Consider the following 22,584-nt stretch of genomic DNA (forward strand, 5'->3'; position numbering starts at 1 on the left):
CTATTTAATTACATTTATTTTTCTTCTTCATTCATTTGCATATTATAAAGTGTACTTTTGGCTGTAAGATAATATGTCTAAACAATACAAAGGAATGATTCTGACTTCACCAAATAAATGGGTGAGGTGTAAAGAGGAAAGGGTCATCAGAGGACAGGAGACACCATTCCTCATGAGAGACATATGTTTTAAAGCTGTGCAGCACTGCAGCTAGTTAGGAGGCTATAAGCAGTCAGAGAGCACTTTGATGACACACCAAATGATGACCGCCAATCAGAGAGCACTATGATGACACACCAAATGATGACCACCAATCAGAGAGCACTATGATGACACACCAAATGATGACCACCAATCATCACCAAATGATGACCACCAATCAGAGAGCACTATGATGACACACCAAATGATGACCACCAATCAGAGAGCACTATGATGACACACCAAATGATGACCACCAATCAGAGAGCACTATGATGACAACACCAAATGCACTATGATGACCACCAAAATCAATCACCAAATGATGACCACCAATCAGAGAGCACTATGATGACACACCAAATGATGACCACCAAGCACTATGATGACACACCAAATGATGACCACCAATCAGAGAGCACTATGATGACACACCAAATGATGACCACCAATCAGAGAGCACTATGATATGACCACAATCAAATGATGACCACCAATCAGAGAGCACTTTGATGACACACCAAATGATGACCACCAATCAGAGAGCACTATGATGACACAATCCAAATGATGACCACCAATCAGAGAGCACTATGATGACACACCAAATGATGACCACCAATCAGAGAGCACTATGATGACACACCAAATGATGACCACCAATCAGAGAGCACTATGATGACACACCAAATTATGACCACCAATCAGAGAGCACTATGATGACACACCAAATGATGACCACCAATCAGAGAGCACAAGTATGACACACCAAATGATGACCACCAATCAGAGAGCACTATGATGACACACCAAATGATGACCACCAATCAGAGAGCACTATGATGACACACCAAATGATGACCACCAATCAGAGAGCACTATGATGACACACCAAATGATGACCACCAATCAGAGAGCACTATGATGACACACCAAATGATGACCACCAATCAGAGAGCACTATGATGACACACCAAATGATGACCACCAATCATCACCAAATGATGACCACCAATCAGAGAGCACTATGATGACACACCAAATGATGACCACCAATCAGAGAGCACTATGATGACACATCCAAATGATGACCACCAATCAGAGACCACTATGATGACACACCAAATGATGACCACCAATCAGAGAGCACTATGATGACACACCAAATGTGTTGGATGGATCCTTTTAGACCTCTTCTAATGCCTCTTAAGGGGAAAAGTAATCCAAAGAATCAGATTACGTTACTAGTAGTCTAGGGTAGTCAGTAGTTACCAAAGTAACCTGTCCAACCCTGGCTATAGCCAAGCACATGGTAACCAGTAGTAACCAGTAATCCAGGGTAGTAACCAGTAGTTAACAGCAGTAACTAGTAACCAGTAGCTACCAGTAGTCCAGGCTAGTCAGTAGTTACCAGTAGTCTAGGGTAGTCAGTAGTTACCAGGAACCAGTAGTCCCGGGTAGTAACCAGTAGTTACCAGTAGTCCAGGCTAGTCAGTAGTTACCAGTAGTCCAGGGTAGTCAGTAGTTACCAGGAACCAGTAGTCCCGGGTAGTAACCAGTAGTTACCAGTAGTCCAGGCTAGTCAGTAGTTACCAGTAGTCCAGGCTAGTCAGTAGTTACCAGGAACCAGTAGTCCCGGGTAGTAACCAGTAGTTACCAGTAGTCCAGGCTAGTCAGTAGTTACCAGTAGTCTAGGGTAGTCAGTAGTTACCAGTAGTCTAGGGTAGTCAGTAGTTACAAGTAGTCCAGGGTAGTCAGTAGTTACCAGTAGTCCAGGGTAGTCAGTAGTTACCAGTAGTCCCGGGTAGTAACCAGTAGTTACCAGTAGTCTAGGGTAGTCAGTAGTTACCAGGAACCAGTAGTCCAGGGTAGTAACCAGTAGTTACCATTAGTCCAGGGTAGTAACCAGTAGTTGCCAGTAGTCCAGGCTAGTCAGTAGTTACCAGGAACCAGTAGTCCAGGGTAGTCAGTAGTTACCAGGAAGCAGTAGTCCTGGGTAGTAACCAGTAGTTGCCAGTAGTCCAGGCTAGTCAGTAGTTACCAGTAGTCCAGGCTAGTCAGTAGTTACCAGGAACCAGTAGTCCAGGGTAGTAACCAGTAGTTACCAGTAGTCCAGGGTAGTCAGTAGTTACCAGTAGTCCAGGGTAGTCAGTAGTTACCAGGAACCAGTAGTCCAGGGTAGTCAGTAGTTACCAGTAGTCCAGGGTAGTCAGTAGTTACCAGGAACCAGTAGTCCAGGGTAGTCAGTAGTTACCAGGAACCAGTAGTCCAGGGTAGTAACTAGTAGTTACCAGTAGTCCAGGCTAGTCAGTAGTTACCAGGAACCAGTAGTCCAGGGTAGTAACCAGTAGTTACCAGTAGTCCAGGGTAGTCAGTAGTTACCAGGAACCAGTAGTCCAGGGTAGTCAGTAGTTACCAGGAACCAGTAGTCCCGGGTAGTAACCAGTAGTTACCAGTAGTCCAGGGTAGTAACCAGTAGTTACCAGTAGTCCAGGGTAGTAACCAGTAGTTACCAGGAACCAGTAGTCCAGGGTAGTAACCAGTAGTTACCAGTAGTCCAGGGTAGTCAGTAGTTACCAGGAACCAGTAGTCCCGGGTAGTAACCAGTAGTTACCAGTAGTCCAGGGTAGTCAGTAGTTACCAGGAACCAGTAGTCCAGGGTAGTAACCAGTAGTTACCAGTAGTCCAGGGTAGTAACCAGTAGTTACCAGTAGTCTAGGGTAGTCAGTAGTTACCAGGAACCAGTAGTCCAGGGTAGTCAGTAGTTACCAGGAACCAGTAGTCCAGGGTAGTAACCAGTAGTTACCAGTAGTCCAGGGTATTAACTAGTAGTAACCAGTAGTTACCAGTAACCAGTAGTTACCAGTAACCAGTAGTTCACCAGTAGCATGAAGGTGTGCCTCATCACTTGTCATCCAGGCTGGATTTGAACTGGAACTGGGCCTCTAGATCCATCTTATCAAAGGTCCTCATGTTGGTCTCCTCCCTGACCCGGTCCCGTACGTGGAAGGAGGCGCGGGCGGTAGAGCGAGCGCTCTCTAGCACGGCTCTCTTCTCCCTGAAGATCTGCTCACTCTTCTCCAGCTTCCTCTCGATGGACTGGAGGAGCTCCATCCTCCTGGCTAGCTCTTCCCCTTCCACACGCTGTCTGTTGAGTCGTTGTAGTCTCTCCTTCTCCTGCCTGCTCTGTACTGCTCTCTGGGATTTCTCCTTGGCCCTCTCCTCTGCCACCAGAGCTGCCTGCTGGGCCCGTCTCTCTGCTTCCTGGGCCCGGGCCTCCACCTGCTGTTGCTGCTGTTTCTCCCTCTTCTCCGCAGACCTCCTTGCCTTCTGAATCTGCTGCTCCTCCCTCTTAGCCTTCTCCTTCAGCTCTTTGTCTCTCCTCTCTACGATCTGTTCATAGTTCTCCAGGGAACGGCTCAGCTTCTCCTCAGCAGCCTTCCGTGCATCCTCCCGCTCCTCCTCCTCTCTCCGGGCGATCTCCCTGATCAGGGCTGCGTGGCGCCTCCTCTCGGCCCGGTTCAGTCCCCGGCGCTCCTCGTGGGCCTGGTGCTCCTTCTCCTGCTTCTTCAGCTCAGCAATGGTAAGTTTCTCCTTGAGGAGTAGCTGCTCCTGCTCTAGCACTGCAGCCCTGTCCTCCTCTAGAGCCTTGAGGTTCTGCTCCTGCTGTTCCTTCTTCTGTTTCTCCTCCCTGGCAGCCTGCTGGAGCCTCTGCTGCCTACTGCGCTCTTGCAGCTCTGCCAGCTCCCTCCACCGCTCCTCGCTCTCCGCCACCTGACGCAGCTTAGCGGCCGACGACTCTCTCTCCTGCTGGCTGAGCCGACGCTGGCGGTGGGACACCTGCGACTGCCACGCCCGCTGGCACTGCAGCACCGCCCGTTGCTTCTCCCGGTCCTCCTGCTCCCGCTGCAGGTCCCCCAGGCGCTTCTCGCTGTCCCACTGCAGGTGAGCCACGTAGCGCGTCTGGCTCATGATGTCCTCCTCCTGGTACCGAGCCAGCATCAGAGCAGCGATCTTCCTGTCCCGCTCAGGAACCGCCTTCAGTCCCCGTCGCCGCACCTCCTTGACGATACGCTCCACCTTCTGGGTGGTCTGGAGGGAGTGGCTGAGGTCCCCAAGGCTAAGGCTCCTCCCCATCAAGGAGTTGAAGGTGGCCAGGGTGCGGGCACGGGGGGAGGAGGACTTGGCCCAGGGGTCTCTGGGTCCATCCCAGCTGTAGGAGGAGGAGGCGCCGGACTCCTCTCCAGAGGAGGTGCAGGTGGTGGTGGAGGTGGTGGTAGAGGTGGAGATTGTATCCATCCTCCTTTGTAGGGACTCAAGGGAGTGGCTCTTCCCTCTGCCCTTTGGAGTGGACACATTGTGGCCGTTGTGGGGAGGGAACGGCCCTCCTAGACCCCCTGTGATGCCATTGAGAGCTGCTGTAGTCGGGGTGACTGGGCTCTGCACGGACCTCTTGAAGATGGTGGATGTCATGGAGGTGGTTGTTCTGGGGAAAGAGGAAGGTTTGGAGGCTGATCTGGGGAAGGTGTTGGAGGCTTTCAGGGTGGTGGTGGTGGTGCTGCTGCTGGGAATCTTTCTGACCACTGGAGGTGGACCTGAGACAGGGCGGGGTGCCTTGGTTAGTTCTGAGGATTTAGGATGTTTAGCAGAACCAAAACCACAGTCCAGACCTTTAGATGATGAGGACGCAGAGCTGAATGAGCTGGTCTTAGAAGACTGCAGAGAGCTACTTTTAGCTAGAAGATTTGTACTAGTTTTATTAATGCTTGGACCTGGTGTTGTAGAAGCAGCTCTAGAGGCCTGTTCTATACTACTGGGGGAAGGTTTAGATTTAGTAGGACTAGAGGCCACAGGGCCTGGTTTAGATAGCGGAGTTAAGCTGGATGTGACTGGTGCTCTGTGCTGTTCCTCTGTTGATGATGCAGCATGTCCGTTGACTGCAGCCTGAAGGATTCTCCTCTTATCTTCCCGTATGATCCTCTCTCTCTCCTCCCGGCATGCTCTCAGCTTGGCGTGCCTGTCCTTCTCATACACCTCAAACATGCCCGTCGCCACGCGCATGGACCGTCCCGGGGCCTCACGGGCGAAGTCTGACAACGGGCGCGACAAGATCTCCACGGGTTTGACCCCGCAGCGGGCGCAGGCCTCCAAGGAGCGGGGGCTGGTCAGGACATAACGGCTTCCTTCTGCCACCGGGGTGTCGAAGTTATATAGGTCCAGGTGCAGCTTGGGGCATGGTTCTCTGGGCTCTAGGTCGCTGCTTGGAGGCTGGAGGTCTTGAGGTAGAGGGTTCAGAGCTTGGCTGCTGTTCGACAGAGGGGTTGGTGCCTCCAGACTGACCTGAGGGCTCTGTAGCTGGGTATGTGGAGTGGAAGGCTGGAAGTCTGGAGGGGCAAGGTGAGGAAGCTGAAGCTGCCTGTCCGGAGGGCCCTGAAGCTGGGGCTGGGTGTGTGGACTGGGAGGCTGCCTGTCTGGAGGGCCCTGAAGCTGGAGCTGGGTGTGTGGACTGGGAGGCTGCCTGTCCGGAGGGCCCTGAAGCTGGGGCTGGGTGTGTGGACTGGGAGGCTGCCTGTCCGGAGGGCCCTGAAGCTGGGGCTGGGTGTGTGGACTGGGAGGCTGCCTGTCTGGAGGGCCCTGAAGCTGGAGCTGGGTGTGTGGACTGGGAGGCTGGAAGTCTGGAGGGCTTGGAGATTGAAGCTGCCTGTCCTGAGGGCCCTGAAGCTGGGGCTGGGTGTTTGGACTGGGAGGACTGGCCTCCTGTGCAACAGGGGGAGGAGCTACCATCCACTCCCCCAGCCCAGCAGAGTATATGGGTGTGGTCTCTGCATCATTGCGACCCCCACCCTCGCCCTCCTCTGTTGCTTTCCCATCAGCCTGGTCTGGTAGTCTGGTGGGTGCAGAGGCCTGGTCTGGTAGTCTGGTGGGTGCAGAGGCCTGGTCTGGTAGTCTGGTGGGTGCAGAGGCCTGGTCTGGTAGTCTGGTGGGTGCAGAGGCCTGGTCTGGTAGTCTGGTGGGTGCAGAGGCCTGGTCTGGTAGTCTGGTGGGTGCAGAGGCCACCGGCAAGGCATCCATCTGTTTCCCCTTGGTCTGGTCCTCTGGCTCAGACGGGTCAACCATAGCTGGCTAATATTAGAACAAGAGAGGGAGGGAGGGGAGGAGGGAATTGATGTAGAGGAATGGGGTGAATAGAAGACAGAAATTTAAGCAGCAGGATTATATCAGGCAATCTCTGTCCTACTCTGTCCAGGGCTTAATCTGTCTGTATGTCTGTCTGTGTGGGTGAGGGAATATCTAGCACATATTTGACATGCGACGGACGATGCTTCTGCTGTAGACATTCATACATGATTCACATTCTCTGATTATGTTCCTGTTGAGGCCCTTCTATCTTCAGGGGACTTTCATTAACCGACAAACAAGAAGTAATGGCTACGATGATGGAGGAACCTATTCATTGCTATGAATTCTTTTACATGGCTATGAACAAGCACAGGATGCCTGCTGCAATGCACATATGATACTCAGGTCGAACACACAGCCTAACAGACTGACCCCTTGTTACAGGCTATTTTTTCCACATCCCACTTAAATGTGTATTATACAGAGAATAGAATAGAGCAGTATATATATATATATATATATTTAAATATAAAGATATTTAAAATAATACTATTTTATTACTTATTAATAAGTCATTCATAGGCCTACACACATCAAACATAGTGTATTACCATGTTAAAGTTGATATATTATGTCTGATGTCTGCAGGCCTACGTCTACCAAAACAACTCCTGTCACGTCACATCGCATCAACAGATAATCAACACAGATGACACATCTCACCCCAAACCGAGATAGCCCCCCCCCCCCCCCCAGATTAAAACAATGATCATTAATATGGATAGGCTATAACCTACTGACTGAAACAAAACCGTCACTAACCTGCCACTTTAACGATTGTTTCCTAAACCGATGCTATCTAGTTCCAAATGAGTGCGTTTTTAGTCCCCTCCACACCCTGCATACTACCAGGTGACGGAGGAGTTACTCTGTGCGCTGACAGACCCAGCGATGGAAGATCACAGACGTCACCGCGACCTCTGAGCGACGCGACACAGACGCCGTCTTTCTCCCTCTGTTACACAGGGCCGTTCTTGATGACACGACTCGATGCATGTCTTTCAACTCTTCGTGTTTACATTTATCTGCAGCTTCTATTATAATAATAATTATAATAATATTTTTTTAACCGCAAATAGCTAGGCTATGTTCTGTGGGGTCGGTTTTAGTCTCTGTGCTAGGCTGGCGTGCTCAGTCTCCACCTGCTGTTCTGCTCTCTCCCGCATCTCTCCATCCCTCCATCTCATCTCTTCATCCGCTACTACAGCCCCCGCCTGCTTCTGCTGCTGGTGGTGACAATATGATCAAAAAATATTGTGCAATGGCACTGCAATACAATCTCCCCTTCTCCCTTTGTCTGCTCATCTTACATTATAAAACGACAAAATTATATTACTGCAACAATAGAATAATGGATTATAATATTAGATTATTTCCAAAATATAGCAGTATTGCATTTCTTATCTATTTTGCAGCAATATACCTAAGGCCTATGTAGGCCATATGAAGCCTATAATTGTAAACGATTGACCACTAGGATTTTTATACAATGTCACATTTCCTAGGCTTTAGCAGAAAACAAATCGAAAACAGTAGTTACCCAGTAACTCGCTTACCTTATTAAAGATCCCGAAAGCTTCCAAAAAATACATGTTTATAATTCAAGCTATTAATAGACAGGATGCTGTGTTCAACGTTCTAATTCTGTGTTATTTCATCCATCTGCAGCTAGCCATCTGCCATAGACAGTATATATCTGCCCGGGGGCTTCGATGGGGGTGGCCAAGACTGCAATGAACCCATATAGCCACTAGGGGATGCTGTAAGCTCATTGTATGAGCTTTACAGCGCTGTAATTTAGTGCCTTCAGAAATAATTAATACCCCTCGACTTATTCCACATTTTGTTACGTTACAACCTGAATTCAAAATGGATTAAATCACCCATCTACACACAATACCCCATAATGACAAAGTGAACAAAATATTTTTGGACATTTATGCAAATCTTATTTGCATAAATATTCACACCCCTGAGACACATGTTTGTAGAAGCACCTTTGACAGTGATTACTAGCTTTCTAGGTAAGTATCTAAGAGCGTTCCACACCTGGATTGTGGCTGAGAAGGAAATGGCCGAGGAGATAGCATATGGTCTGCCTTTTGGTACCTGTTGTCTATCATATTGTGATTGTCTTGTATATATTAGGGATTGATTGCTTTATATATTAAGGGTATGTGAGACAAGGGAGATGTACTGTACCTGTCCGTAGTTGTTTATTAGGAAAGGGAATTGTACTAATTATCTCATGTTATCAAACAAACAACCATTTTGTCTGTCATTGTCTGTTGCTGCTACTATTACTGCCTAACCTGCCTAACCTGCCTAACCTGCCTAACCTCGCCTAACCTCGCCTAACCTGCCTAACCTGCCTAACCTGCCTAACCTGCCTAACCTCGCCTAACCTGCCTAACCTGCCTAACCTGCCTAACCTGCCTAACCTGCCTAACCTCGCCTAACCTGCCTAACCTCGCCTAACCTGCCTAACCTGCCTAACCTGCCTAACCTCGCCTAACCTGCCTAACCTGCCTAACCTGCCTAACCTCGCCTAACCTGCCTAACCTGCCTAACCTCGCCTAACCTGCCTAACCTGCCTAACCTGCCTAACCTCGCCTAACCTGCCTAACCTGCCTAACCTGCCTAACCTCGCCTAACCTGCCTAACCTCGCCTAACCTGCCTAACCTGCCTAACCTTGCCTCCCACTTCGTTCTTCCTCCTTCCCTCTTCCCCCTTCCCCCTTCCCCCTTCCCACTTCCCTCTTCCCTCTTCCCCCTTCCCTCTTCCCTCTTCCCCTTCCCTCTTCCTCTTCCCTCTTCCCTTCCCCCTCTTCCCTCTTCCCTCTTCCCACTTCCCTCTTCCTCTTCCTCTTCCTCTTCCCCCTTCCCTCTTCCCTCTGTCCCCTTCCCTCTTCCCTCTTCCCCCTTCCCTCTTCCCACTTCCATCTTCCCCTTCCCTCTTCCCCCTTCCCTCTTCCCCTCTTCCCTCTTCCCTCTTCCTTCCCTTCCTCTTCCCCCTTCCCACTTCCATCTTCCCCATTCCCCCTCCCTCTTCCCTCTTCCCCATTCCCCTCTCTTCCCCCTTCCCTCTTCCCCATTCCCCTTCTCTCTTCCCTCTTCCCTCTTCCCCCTTCCCTCTTCCCCATTCCCCCTTCCCCCTTCCCCCTTCTCTCTTCCCTCTTCCCTCTTCCCCGTACCCTTTTCCCCATTCCCCCTTCTCTCTTCCCCCTTCCCTCTTCCCCATTCCCCCTTCTCTCTTCCCTCTTCCCTCTTCCCCCTTCCCTCTTCCCCATTCCCCCTTCCCCCTTCCCCTTCTCTCTTCCCTCTTCCCTCTTCCCGTTCCCCTCTTCCCCATTCCCTCTTCCCTCTTCCCCGTTCCCTCTTCCCCATTCCCTCTTCCCTCTTCCCCTTCCCCCTTCCCCTTCCCTCTTCCCCATTCCCCCTTCCCCTTCCCTCTTCCCTCTTCCCCCTTCCCTCTTCCCCATTCCCCTTCCTCTTCCCTTTCCCCCTTCTCTCTTCCCCCTTCCCTCTTCCCCTTTCTCTCTTCCCCATTCCCTCTTCCCCTTCCCCTTCCCTTTTCCCCCTTCCCCTTCCCTCTTCCCCATTCCCCCTTCTCTCTTCCCTCTTCGTCCTTCCCTCTTCCCCCTTCCACCTTCTCTCTTCCCTCTTCCCCCTTCTCTCTTCCCTCTTCCCTCTTCCCCCTTCCCCCTTCTCTCTTCCCTCTTCCCTCTTCCCCCTTCCCCTTCTCTCTTCCCTCTTCCCCCTTCCTCCTCCCCCTTCCCTCTTCCCTCTTCCCCCTTCCCTCTTCCCCTTCTCTCTTCCCTCTTCCCCCTTCCCCCTTCCCTCTTCCCCCTTCCCCCTTCTCTCTTCCCTCTTCCCCTTCCCTCTTCCCCCTTCCCCTTCCCTCTTCCCCCTTCCCACTTCCATCTTCCCTCTTCCCCCTTCTCTCTTCCCTCTTCCCTCTTCCCCCTTCTCTCTTCCCCATTCCCCCTTCCCTCTTCCCCCTTCCCTCTTCCCTCTTCCCTCTTCCCCCTTCCCCCTTCCCTCTTCCCCCTTCCCCCTTCTCTCTTCCCTCTTCCCCCTTCCCTCTTCCCCCTTCCCCTTCCTTCTTCCCCCTTCCCACTTCCATCTTCCCCATTCCCCCTTTCCCCTTTCCCCTTCCCTCTTCCCTCTTCCCTCTTCCCCCTTCTCTCTTCCCCATTCCCCTTCCTCTTCCCCCTTCCCTCTTCCCTCTTCCCTCTTCCCCTTCTCTCTTCCCCATTCCCCTTTCCCCTTCCCTCTTCCCTCTTCCCTCTTCCCCCTTCTCTCTTCCCCATTCCCCATTCCTCTTCTCTCTTCTCTCTTCCCTCTTCCTCTTCCCTCTTCCCTCTTCCCTCTTCCCCCTTCCCCCTTCCCTCTTCCCTCTTCCCCCTTCTCTCTTCCCTCTTCCCTCTTCCCCCTTCCTCTTCCTCTTCCCTCTTCCTCTTCCCTCTTCCCCCTTCCCCCTTCTCTCTTCCCTCTTCCCCATTCCTCCTCCCCTTCCCTCTTCCCCCTTCCCCTTCCATCTTTCCCCTCCCCCTTCCCCCTCCCCTTCCCACTTCCATCTTCCCCATTCCCCCTTCCCCTTCCCTCTTCCCCCTTCCCCCTTCCCCTTCTCTCTTCCCTCTTCCCCATTCCCTCTCTCCTCTTCCCTCTTCAAAAGGACCACAATGGAAATAAGTTGTTAAGCTTTATCGTGTTATCCTTGATGATTTTCTGAAATTGTGTGTGGAGGCTTCACCAGCTGGAGGGCCCTTTTCCTATTGGTATTTTAAAATTAAATCAATCAATCAATTGTGCAACATTTGCCCATTATTATTTTCAAAATTCTTCAAGCTCTGTCAAATTGGTTGTTGATCATAGCTAGACAACCATTTTTAGGTCTTGTCATAGGTTTTCAAGTAGATTTAAGTCAAAACTGTAACTTAGCCACTCAGGAACATTCACTGTCTTCTCCAGTGTAGATTTGGCCTTGCGTTTAAGGTTATTGTCCTGCTGAAAGCTAAATCAATCTCTCAGTGTCTGGTAGAAAGCAGCTTGAAACAGGTTTGCCTCTAGGATTTTTCCCCCATTCCGTGAATGTTGTATCCTGGAAAAACTCCCCAGTCCTTAACGATTGCAAGCATACCCATAACATAACGCAACAACCACTATGCTTGAAAACATGGATTTGCCCCAAACATAACACTTTGTATTCAGGATAAAAAGTGAATTGCTTTGACACATTTTTTACAATATTACTTTAGTGCCTTGATGCAAATAGGATGCATGTTTTGGAATATTTAGTTTCTGTACAAGCTTCCTTCTTTTCACTCTGTCATTTAGGTTCGTATTGTGGAGTAACTACAATGTTGTTGATCCATCCTCAGTTTTCTCCTATCATCACAGCCATTAAACTCTGTAACTGTTTTAAATTCATCATTGGCCTCCTGGTGAAATCCCTGAGCAGTTTCCTTCCTCTCTGGCAACTGAGTTAGGAAGGACTTCTTTATCTTTGTAGTGACTGGGTTTATTGATACACCATTCAATGTGTAATTAATAACTTCACCATGCTCAAAGGGATATTCAATAAATCTGTGTTTGAAATTCACTGCTCGACTAAGGGACCTTACGGATTCCCTTGCCACATGCGCAGAGCAGCTGGCTGAAGTGTTTACGGACATATTCAATCTTCACTATCCCAGTCTGCTGTCCCCACATGCTTCAAGATGTCTACCATTATTCCCGTACCTAAGAAAGCAATGGTAACTGAAGTAAATTACTATCGCCCCGTAGCACTCACTTCTGTCATCATGAAGTGCTTTGAGAGACTATTCAAGAATCACATCACCTCCACCTTACCTGTCACCCTAGACTCACTTCAATTTGCATTTCGCCATCGCACTGCACACTGCCCTATCCCATCTGGACAAGAGGAATACCTATGTAAGAATGCTGTTCATTGATTATAGCTCAGCATTCAACACCAAAGTACCCTCCAAGCTCATCATTAACAACTCGGTTATAGACTTCCTGACAGGTCGCCCCCAGGTGGTGAAGGTAGGAAACATCACCTTCACTTCGCTGATCCTCAACACTGGGGCCCTACAAGCATGCTTTCTCAGCTCCCTCCTGTACTCCCTGTTCACCCATGACTGTGTGGCCACGCGCGCCTCCAACTCAATCATCAAGTTTGCAGACGATACAACAGTTGTAAGCCTGATTACCAACAAAGATGAGGAGGTCATTGTTGGTAAGCCTACATGGAGGAGGCGAGGGCCCTGGCAGAGTGGTTCCAGGAAAATAACCTCTTCCCTCAACGTCAATAAAACGAAGAAGCTGAACGTGAAGGAAACAGCAGAGCGAGCTCGCCCCTGTCCACATCGACGTGACTGCAGTGGAAAAGGTGAAAAGCTTCAAGTTCCTCGACATACACATCACCGACGATCTGAAATGGTCCAACCACACAGACAGTGTGGTGAAGAAGGCGCAACAGTGCCTCTTCAACCTCAGGAGGCTGAAGAAATTTGGCTTGTCACCTAAAACCCTCAAAAACTTGTACAGATGCACAATCGAGAGGATCCTGTCCAGACGGCGTACTTACTGACTCCAGACATTTCAGCTCGGCCTGTTCAACCCGCTATCATCCAAAAGGCGAGGTCAGTACAGGTGCATCAAAGCTTGGACCGAGAGACTGAAAAACAGCTTCTATCTCAAGGCCATCAGACTGTTAAATAGCCATCACTAGCTGACAACTACCCGGTTACGCAACCCTGCACCTTAGAGGCCGCTGCCCTATACACAGTTGAAGTTGGAAGTTTACATACACTTAGGTTGGAGTCATTAAAACATTTTAAGGATGTTGCGAATTTTCGCAGCTTTTTGTTAAAAATCGCGCAACATTTCAGCGCCCTGCTATTCATGCCAGGAATATAGTATATGCATATGATTAGTATGTGTGGATAGAAAACACTCAGACGTTTCCAAAACTGTTTAAATCACGCCTGTGGCATTTACAGAACGGGCGTTTAATCGAAAAGTGCATGAAAATCTGTTCACTGAAAATGGAAAAATATATCCTTCCGCGACTACAGGCAATTGTTCAAAGCAAACCGAATTAAATAGAGCCGAGTTTACATTGGCTACAGCTTCCACAGGTTGTCTAGAGTCACGTCATTTGTTTCGCAATTGATTCTTGGTCTAACCCAAACAAGGGAACTCCTTCCCTACTGTCCCCGCCCAGATTTTTGGTCGACCATTTCAAGACATCTTTTTCTCCACGGACAAGCTAAACATTTCACATCGCCTCCTGAGGAATTTTATCGCTTATTAACGTGTACTAATACCTAAAGTTGCATTACAAAAGTATTTCGAAGTGTTTTGTGAAAGTTTATCGTCGACTTTTTGAATTTAAAAAAATGACGTTACGTTATGAAATGCTAATTTTTTTCTTTACTCGCACAGTATTCTTATCTCGATATCTAGGCTATATATGGACCGATTTAATCGAAAAAAGACCCTAAATTATGTTTATGGGACATCTAGGAGTGCCAAGAAAGAAGCTCGTAATGAATAATAATGAATGTTTTATATTTTATTTCAGCGTTTTCGTTTGCGACGGCTAACGCAAAATCTGTCGTTTTAGGTGACGTTGCAGTATTTTGAGGGTGCATGGTATCAGATAATAGCTTCTCATGCTTTCCCCGAAAAGCATTTTACAAATCTGACTCGGTGGATAGATTCACAACGAGTGTAGCTTTAATTCAGTATATTGTATGTTAATTTTAATGAAAGTTTGAGGTTTATCAACCTCAACCGTTTATCAAGCGCTCTTGAGCATTTCCGCTGATTGTGGTCCCCACTTCGGTACCACGTCCTTAACAAGTTTTAAACCTTGTTTTTCAACCACTCCACAAATTCTTGTTAACTTAACTATAGCTTTGTCAAGTCGGTTAGGACAACTCTTTTGTGCAACGACACAAGTCATTTTTCCAACAATTGTTTACAGACAGAGTATTTTACTTATAATTCACTGTATCACAATTCCAGAAGTTTACATACACTAAGTTGACTGTGCCTTTAAACAGCTTGGAACTTGCACGGTCCGGTCTATCCAGTGCCACCTCCACGCACCAGCCCTCCGGTGGCAGCTCCCTGCACCAGGCTTCCTGTGCGTGTCCAGAGCCCAGTACTCCCTGTTCCTCCTCCACGCACTCGCCCTGAGGTGCGTGTCCTCGGCCCAGTACCACCAGCGCCGGCACCACGCACCAGGCCTACAGTGCGCCTCGCCTCTCCAGCCCCGCTAGAGTATCCCGCCTTTCCAGAGCTGCCAGAGTCTCCCGCCTGTCCAGAGCTGCCAGAGTCTCCCGCCTGTCCAGAGCTGCCAGAGTCTCCCGCCTGTCCAGAGCTGCCAGAGTCTCCCGCCTGTCCAGAGCTGCCAGAGTCTCCCGCCTGTCCACAGCTGCCAGAGTCTCCCGCCTGTCCAGAGCTGCCAGAGTCTCCCGCCTGTCCAGAGCTGCCAGAGTCTCCCGCCTGTCCAGAGCTGCCAGAGTCTCCCGCCTGTCCAGAGCTGCCAGAGTCTCCCGCCTGTCCAGAGCTGCCAGAGTCTCCCGCCTGTCCAGAGCTGCCAGAGTCTCCCGCCTGTCCACAGCTGCCAGAGTCTCCCGTATGTCCAGAGCTGCCAGAGTCTCCCGCCTGTCCAGAGCTGCCAGAGTCTCCCGCCTGTCCAGAGCTGCCAGAGTCTCCCGCCTGTCCAGAGCTGCCAGAGTCTCCCGCCTGTCCAGAGCTGCCAGAGTCTCCCGCCTGTCCACAGCTGCCAGAGTCTCCCGCCTGTCCAGAGCTGCCAGAGTCTCCCGCCTGTCCAGAGCTGCCAGAGTCTCCCGCCTGTCCAGAGCTGCCAGAGTCTCCCGCCTGTCCAGAGCTGCCAGAGTCTCCCGCCTGTCCAGAGCTGCCAGAGTCTCCCGCCTGTCCAGAGCTGCCAGAGTCTCCCGCCTGTCCACAGCTGCCAGAGTCTCCCGTATGTCCAGAGCTGCCAGAGTCTCCCGCCTGTCCAGAGCTGCCAGAGTCTCCCGCCTGTCCAGAGCTGCCAGAGTCTCCCGCCTGTCCAGAGCTGCCAGAGTCTCCCGCCTGTCCACAGCTGCCAGAGTCTCCCGCCTGTCCAGAGCTGCCAGAGTCTCCCGCCTGTCCAGAGCTGCCAGAGTCTCCCGCCTGTCCAGAGCTGCCAGAGTCTCCCGCCTGTCCAGAGCTGCCAGAGACTCCCGCCTGTCCACAGCTGCCAGAGTCTCCCGCCTGTCCAGAGTTGCCAGAGTCTCCCGCCTGTCCAGAGCTGCCAGAGTCTCCCGCCTGTCCAGAGCTGCCAGAGTCTCCCGCCTGTCCAGAGCTGCCAGAGTCTCCAGCCTGTCCACAGCTGCCAGAGTCTCCCGCCTGTCCAGAGCTGCCAGAGTCTCCCGCCTGTCCAGAGCTGCCAGAGTCTCCCGCCTGTCCAGAGCTGCCAGAGTCTCCCGCCTGTCCAGAGCTGCCAGAGTCTCCCGCCTGTCCAGAGCTGCCAGAGTCTCCCGCCTGTCCACAGCTGCCAGAGTCTCCCGCCTGTCCACAGCTGCCAGAGTCTCCCGCCTGTCCAGAGCTGCCAGAGTCTCCCGCCTGTCCAGAGCTGCCAGAGTCTCCCGCCTGTCCAGAGCTGCCAGAGTCTCCCGCCTGTCCAGAGCTGACAGAGTCTCCCGCCTGTCCAGAGCTGCCAGAGTCTCCCGCCTGTCCAGAGCTGCCAGAGTCTCCCGCCTGTCCAGAGCTGACAGAGTCTCCCGCCTGTCCAGAGCTGCCAGAGTCTCCCGCCTGTCCAGAGCTGCCAGAGTCTCCCGCCTGTCCACAGCTGCCAGAGTCTCCCGCCTGTCCAGAGCTGCCAGAGTCTCCCGCCTGTCCACAGCTGCCAGAGCCCTTCGCCAGAGCCGGCAGTCTGCAAGGAGCCGCCAGAGCCGCCAGTTTGCAAGGAGCCGCCAGAGCCGCCAGTCTGCAAGGAGCCGCCAGAGCCGCCAGTCTGCAAGGATCCGGCAGAGCCGCCAGTCTGCAAGGAGCAGCCAGAGCCGCTATTCAGCCAGGATCCGCCAGAGCCGTCAGTCAGCCAGAAGCTGCCAGAGCCGTCAGTCAGCCAGAAGCTGCCAGAGCCGTCAACCAGCCTGAGCTACCTCTCAGTCCTGAGCTACCCCTCAGGCCTGAGCTACCCCTCAGTCCGGAGCTGCCCCTCAGTCCAGTGGGGTCATTTAGTAGGGTCGCCAATCCTAGGTCGGCGGCAAGGGTCGCTGTTCCTAGGAGGAGACTAAAGCGGACAAAGACTAAGGTGGAGTGGGGTCCACGTCCCGCGCCAGAGCCGCCACCGTGGACAGTCGCCCACCCAGACCCTCCCCTATGGATTTAGGTGTGCGGCCGGGAGTCCGCACCTTTGGGGGGGGGGGGGTACTGTCACGCCCTGGCCTTATTAGTTATCTTTGTTTTCTTTATTATTTTGGTTAGGTCAGGGTTTGACATGGGGGATTTATGTGTTTTGTCTTATCTAGGTTGTTTTGTAAATTTATGGGGCTGAACCCGTTCTAGGTAATTGTATGTCTATGGTTGCTTAGGTTGGTTCTCAATTAGAGGCAGCTGTCTATCGTTGTCTCTGATTGGGAACCATTTATAGGCAGCCATATTCTGTGGGTATTTTGTGGGTGATTGTTTCCTGTCTTTGTGTTTTCTGCACCAGTTAGGACTGGCGGTTTCAGGTTTTCCACATTTATTGTTTTTTTGTATTCTGTTCATGTGTAGTTTTTCTTATTAAAGAACCGTGAACTTTAACCACGCTGCGTTTTGGTCCTCCTCTCCTTCCCAGGAAGAAAGCCGTTACATTTACTCATCTCATATGTTTATAATGTATTCTATTTAACTGTCTTGTAGTCAATTTCACTCCAACATTGCTCGTCCTAATATTTATATATTTCTTAACTCCATGCATTTACTTTAGATTTGTGTGTATGGTTGTGAATTGTTAGATACTACTGCACTGTTGGAGCTCGGGAAACACAAAGCATTTCACTACACCCGCAATAACATCTGATAAATATGTGTACGTTTACAAATAACATTTGATTTGATTAGAACCCTTTTTTGGTTGCATGTAGAATGCTTTTGGTTCTAGGTAGAACCCACTTGGGTTCCATGTTGAACCCTTTTGGTTCTAGGTAGAACCCAATTGGGTTCCATGTAGGACCCTTTCCCCAGAGTGTTTTACCTGGAACCAAAACGGGTTTGAGTCCCCGAACTGACAAGGTAAAAATCGGTCATTCTGCACCCTGAGCAAGGCAGTTAACCCACTGTTCCCCAGTAGGCCGTAATTGTAATTAATAATTTGTTCTAGTTAAATAATGGTCAAAGAAAAAAATCAAAAATAATTCTACCTGGAACCAAATCTCTATGGGGACAGCCAAAGAACCCTTTTGGAACCCTTTTTTCTAAAAGTGTATAATCTCCAACCAGTAGAAAACTGGCCACCCCTCATAGCCTGGTTCCTCTCTACCCGGCACAGCCAGTAGAAGACTGGCCACCCCTCATAGCCTGGTTCCTCTCTACCCGGCACAGCCAGTAGAAGACTGGCCACCCCTCATAGCCTGGTTCCTCTCTACCCGGCACAGCCAGTAGAAGACTGGCCACCCCTCATAGCCTGGTTCCTCTCTACCCGGCACAGCCAGTAGAAGACTGGCCACCCCTCATAGCCTGGTTCCTCTCTACCCGGCACAGCCAGTAGAAGACTGGCCACCCCTCATAGCCTGGTTCCTCTCTACCCGGCACAGCCAGTAGAAGACTGGCCACCCCTCATAGCCTGGTTCCTCTCTACCCGGCACAGCCAGTAGAAGACTGGCCACCCCTCATAGCCTGGTTCCTCTCTACCCGGCACAGCCAGAAGAGGACTGGCCACCCCTCATAGCCTGGTTCCTCTCTACCCGGCACAGCCAGTAGAAGACTGGCCACCCCTCATAGCCTGGTTCCTTTCTACCCGGCACAGCCAGTAGAAGACTGGCCACCCCTCATAGCCTGGTTCCTTTCTACCCGGCACAGCCAGTAGAAGACTTGCCACCCCTCATAGCCTGGTTCCTCTCTACCCGGCACAGCCAGTAGAGGACTGGCCACCCCTCATGGCCTGGTTCCTCTCTAGTTTTCTTCCTAGATTCCCGCTTTTCTAGGTAGTTTTTCCTTAGCCACTGTGCTTCTACATCTGCATTGCTGTTTGGGGTTTTAGCCCTCAGCCCTGTTATGTAAGGATATAACATTTTATTTGCGGCCTGCACGCACCAAGTATTTAAAACATTAATTAATTTACTATTTGCTCTGGGGCCTGAGTTTAGCAACTACCAAGTAGTCTGAGAGCCAAAAACTCTTGAAATGTAGCCTAATGTTTATTTGATATTAGAGCTAGGCCCAGGCCTATATTTCATTTTCGGTCCTCCTTGTACTTTCCAGGCAGTCCTTGATGTCAACAAAGGAGCTATTCTACAAACACACTTCAAAATCCTACTGGCTCCCTTTTTCTCTACCACATTTTCCTTTGTTGTTGACCAGGATTCAGCTATGTCAGCCTCATTCCCTCTTCACACAATAAGCCCCATCACTTATGAAATCATCTTTACTATGCAGAAGATGTCTAAATATTTTTGATATCCAACAAGGATTTTTTTCCAGAGCTGAATGTCTGTGTTTACAGAGTGAACATTTCCATGATCCTGAAGGGTTAGTTAAGGTTAGAGGACAGACAGATATTGGTAATGAGGAAACCTTAAGAGTTTCACTGTCTCTCTATCCTATTTCTATCCTGTTCTTAAAACTCTACTAATGACTATTCTAAAAACTCCTGATCTAGATATTTACTTACTATACAGCTTGGTGTGGTGAGGACAGGGGAGGAGATGGGGCGGAGGTGAGGACAGGGGAGGAGATGGGGCGGAGGTGAGGACAGGGGAGGACTCCTGATCTAGATATGTACTTACTATACAGCTTGGTGTGGTGAGGACAGGGGAGGAGATGGGGCGGAGGTGAGGACAGGGGAGGAGATGGGGCGGAGGTGAGGACAGGGGAGGACTCCTGATCTAGATATGTACTTACTATACAGCTTGGTGTGGTGAGGACAGGGGAGGAGATGGGGCGGAGGTGAGGACAGGGGAGGAGATGGGGCGGAGGTGAGGACAGGGGAGGACTCCTGATCTAGATATGTACTTACTATACAGCTTGGTGTGGTGAGGACAGGGGAGGAGATGGGGCGGAGGTGAGGACAGGGGAGGAAATGGGGCGGAGGTGAGGACAGGAGAAGGGGCGGAGGTGAGGACAGGGGAGGAGAAGGGGCGGAGGTGAGGACAGGGGAGGAGAAGGGGCGGAGGTGAGGACAGGGGAGGAGATGGGGCGGAGGTGAGGACAGGGGAGGAGATGGGGCGGAGGTGAGGACAGGGGAGGAGAAGGGGCGGAGGTGAGGACAGGGGAGGAGATGGGGCGGAGGTGAGGACAGGGGAGGAGATGGGGCGGAGGTGAGGACAGGGGAGGAGATGGGGCGGAGGTGAGGACAGGGGAGGAGATGGGGCGGAGGTGAGGACAGGGGAGGAAATGGGGCGGAGGTGAGGACAGGGGAGGAGAAGGGGCGGAGGTGAGGACAGGGGAGGAGAAGGGGCGGAGGTGAGGACAGGGGAGGAGAAGGGGCGGAGGTGAGGACAGGGGAGGAGATGGGGCGGAGGTGAGGACAGGGGAGGAGATGGGGCGGAGGTGAGGACAGGGGAGGAGAAGGGGCGGAGGTGAGGACAGGGGAGGAGATGGGGCGGAGGTGAGGACAGGGGAGGAGATGGGGCGGAGGTGAGGACAGGGGAGGAGATGGGGCGGAGGTGAGGACAGGGGAGGAGATGGGGCGGAGGTGAGGACAGGGGAGGAGATGGGGCGGAGGTGAGGACAGGGGAGGAGATGGGGCGGAGGTGAGGACAGGGGAGGAGATGGGGCGGAGGTGAGGACAGGGGAGGACTCCTGATCTAGATATGTACTTACTATACAGCTTGGTGTTTGCATTTCACACTGACATGTAGATCCAGTGACAGGCGCTGACTGTGAAGTGAACTTTATTTTTTTTTATTTAATTCACCGTTATTTAACCAGGTAGGCTAGTTGAGAACACCTTTATTTAACCAGGTAGGCTAGTTGAGAACACCTTTATTTAACCAGGTAGGCTAGTTGAGAACACCTTTATTTAACCAGGTAGGCTAGTTGAGAACACCTTTATTTAACCAGGTAGGCTAGTTGAGAACACCTTTATTTAACCAGGTAGGCTAGTTGAGAACACCTTTATTTAACCAGGTCGGCTAGTTGAGAACACCTTTATTTAACCAGGTAGGCTAGTTGAGAACACCTTTATTTAACCAGGTAGGCTAGTTGAGAACACCTTTATTTAACCAGGTAGGCTAGTTGAGAACACCTTTATTTAACCAGGTAGGCTAGTTGAGAACACCTTTATTTAACCAGGTAGGCTAGTTGAGAACACCTTTATTTAACCAGGTAGGCTAGTTGAGAACACCTTTATTTAACCATGTAGGCTAGTTGAGAACACCTTTATTTAACCAGGTAGGTTAGTTGAGAACACCTTTATTTAACCAGGTAGGCTAGTTGAGAACACCTTTATTTAACCAGGTAGGCTAGTTGAGAACACCTTTATTTAACCAGGTAGGCTAGTTGAGAACACCTTTATTTAACCAGGTAGGCTAGTTGAGAACACCTTTACTTAACCAGGTAGGCTAGTTGAGAACACCTTTATTTAACCAGGTAGGCTAGTTGAGAACACCTTTATTTAACCAGGTAGGCTAGTTGAGAACACCTTTATTTAACCAGGTAGGCTAGTTGAGAACACCTTTATTTAACCAGGTAGGCTAGTTGAGAACACCTTTATTTAACCAGGTAGGCTAGTTGAGAACACCTTTATTTAACCATGTAGGCTAGTTGAGAACACCTTTATTTAACCATGTAGGCCAGTTGAGAACACCTTTATTTAACCAGGTAGGCCAGTTGAGAACACCTTTATTTAACCAGGTAGGCCAGTTGAGAACACCTTTATTTAACCAGGTAGGCCAGTTGAGAACACCTTTATTTAACCAGGTAGGCTAGTTGAGAACACCTTTATTTAACCAGGTAGGCTAGTTGAGAACACCTTTATTTAACCAGGTAGGCTAGTTGAGAACACCTTTACTTAACCAGGTAGGCTAGTTGAGAACACCTTTATTTAACCAGGTAGGCTAGTTGAGAACACCTTTATTTAACCAGGTAGGCTAGTTGAGAACACCTTTATTTAACCAGGTAGGCTAGTTGAGAACACCTTTATTTAACCAGGTAGGCTAGTTGAGAACACCTTTATTTAACCAGGTAGGCTAGTTGAGAACACCTTTATTTAACCAGGTAGGCTAGTTGAGAACACCTTTATTTAACCAGGTAGGCTAGTTGAGAACACCTTTATTTAACCATGTAGGCTAGTTGAGAACACCTTTATTTAACCAGGTAGGCTAGTTGAGAACACCTTTATTTAACCAGGTAGGCTAGTTGAGAACACCTTTATTTAACCAGGTAGGCTAGTTGAGAACACCTTTATTTAACCAGGTAGGCTAGTTGAGAACACCTTTATTTAACCAGGTAGGCTAGTTGAGAACACCTTTATTTAACCAGGTAGGCTAGTTGAGAACACCTTTATTTAACCATGTAGGCTAGTTGAGAACACCTTTATTTAACCAGGTAGGCTAGTTGAGAACACCTTTATTTAACCAGGTAGGCTAGTTGAGAACACCTTTATTTAACCAGGTAGGCTAGTTGAGAACACCTTTATTTAACCAGGTAGGCTAGTTGAGAACACCTTTATTTAACCAGGTAGGCTAGTTGAGAACACCTTTATTTAACCAGGTAGGCTAGTTGAGAACACCTTTATTTAACCAGGTAGGCTAGTTGAGAACACCTTTATTTAACCAGGTAGGCTAGTTGAGAACACCTTTATTTAACCAGGTAGGCTAGTTGAGAACAAGTTCTCATCTACAACTGCGACCTGGCCAAGATGAAGCATAGCAGTTCGACACAGACAACAACACAGAGTTACACATGGAATAAACAGAACATACAGTCAATAATACAGTAGAACAAAAGAAAACAAAAAGTCTACATACAGTGAGTGTAAATGAGGTA

The 22,584-nt window shown here is 50.1% G+C and overlaps 1 protein-coding gene across 1 annotated transcript; it reads right to left on the reverse strand.

The window, feature by feature from the left end:
• Positions 1 to 2,895: 2,895 nt before the first annotated feature.
• On the reverse strand, positions 2,896 to 6,053 carry ccdc177 (coiled-coil domain containing 177). The gene has a single exon (XM_065003300.1). It carries the CDS (start codon positions 5,983 to 5,985, stop codon positions 3,106 to 3,108), a length of 2,880 nt encoding a protein of 959 aa, XP_064859372.1. The 5' UTR covers positions 5,986 to 6,053; the 3' UTR covers positions 2,896 to 3,105.
• Between the last annotated feature and the right edge of the window lie 16,531 nt (positions 6,054 to 22,584).

Source organism: Oncorhynchus nerka, linkage group LG18 (genome assembly GCF_034236695.1).
Source record: "Oncorhynchus nerka isolate Pitt River linkage group LG18, Oner_Uvic_2.0, whole genome shotgun sequence".
Lineage (NCBI taxonomy): Eukaryota > Metazoa > Chordata > Actinopteri > Salmoniformes > Salmonidae > Oncorhynchus > Oncorhynchus nerka.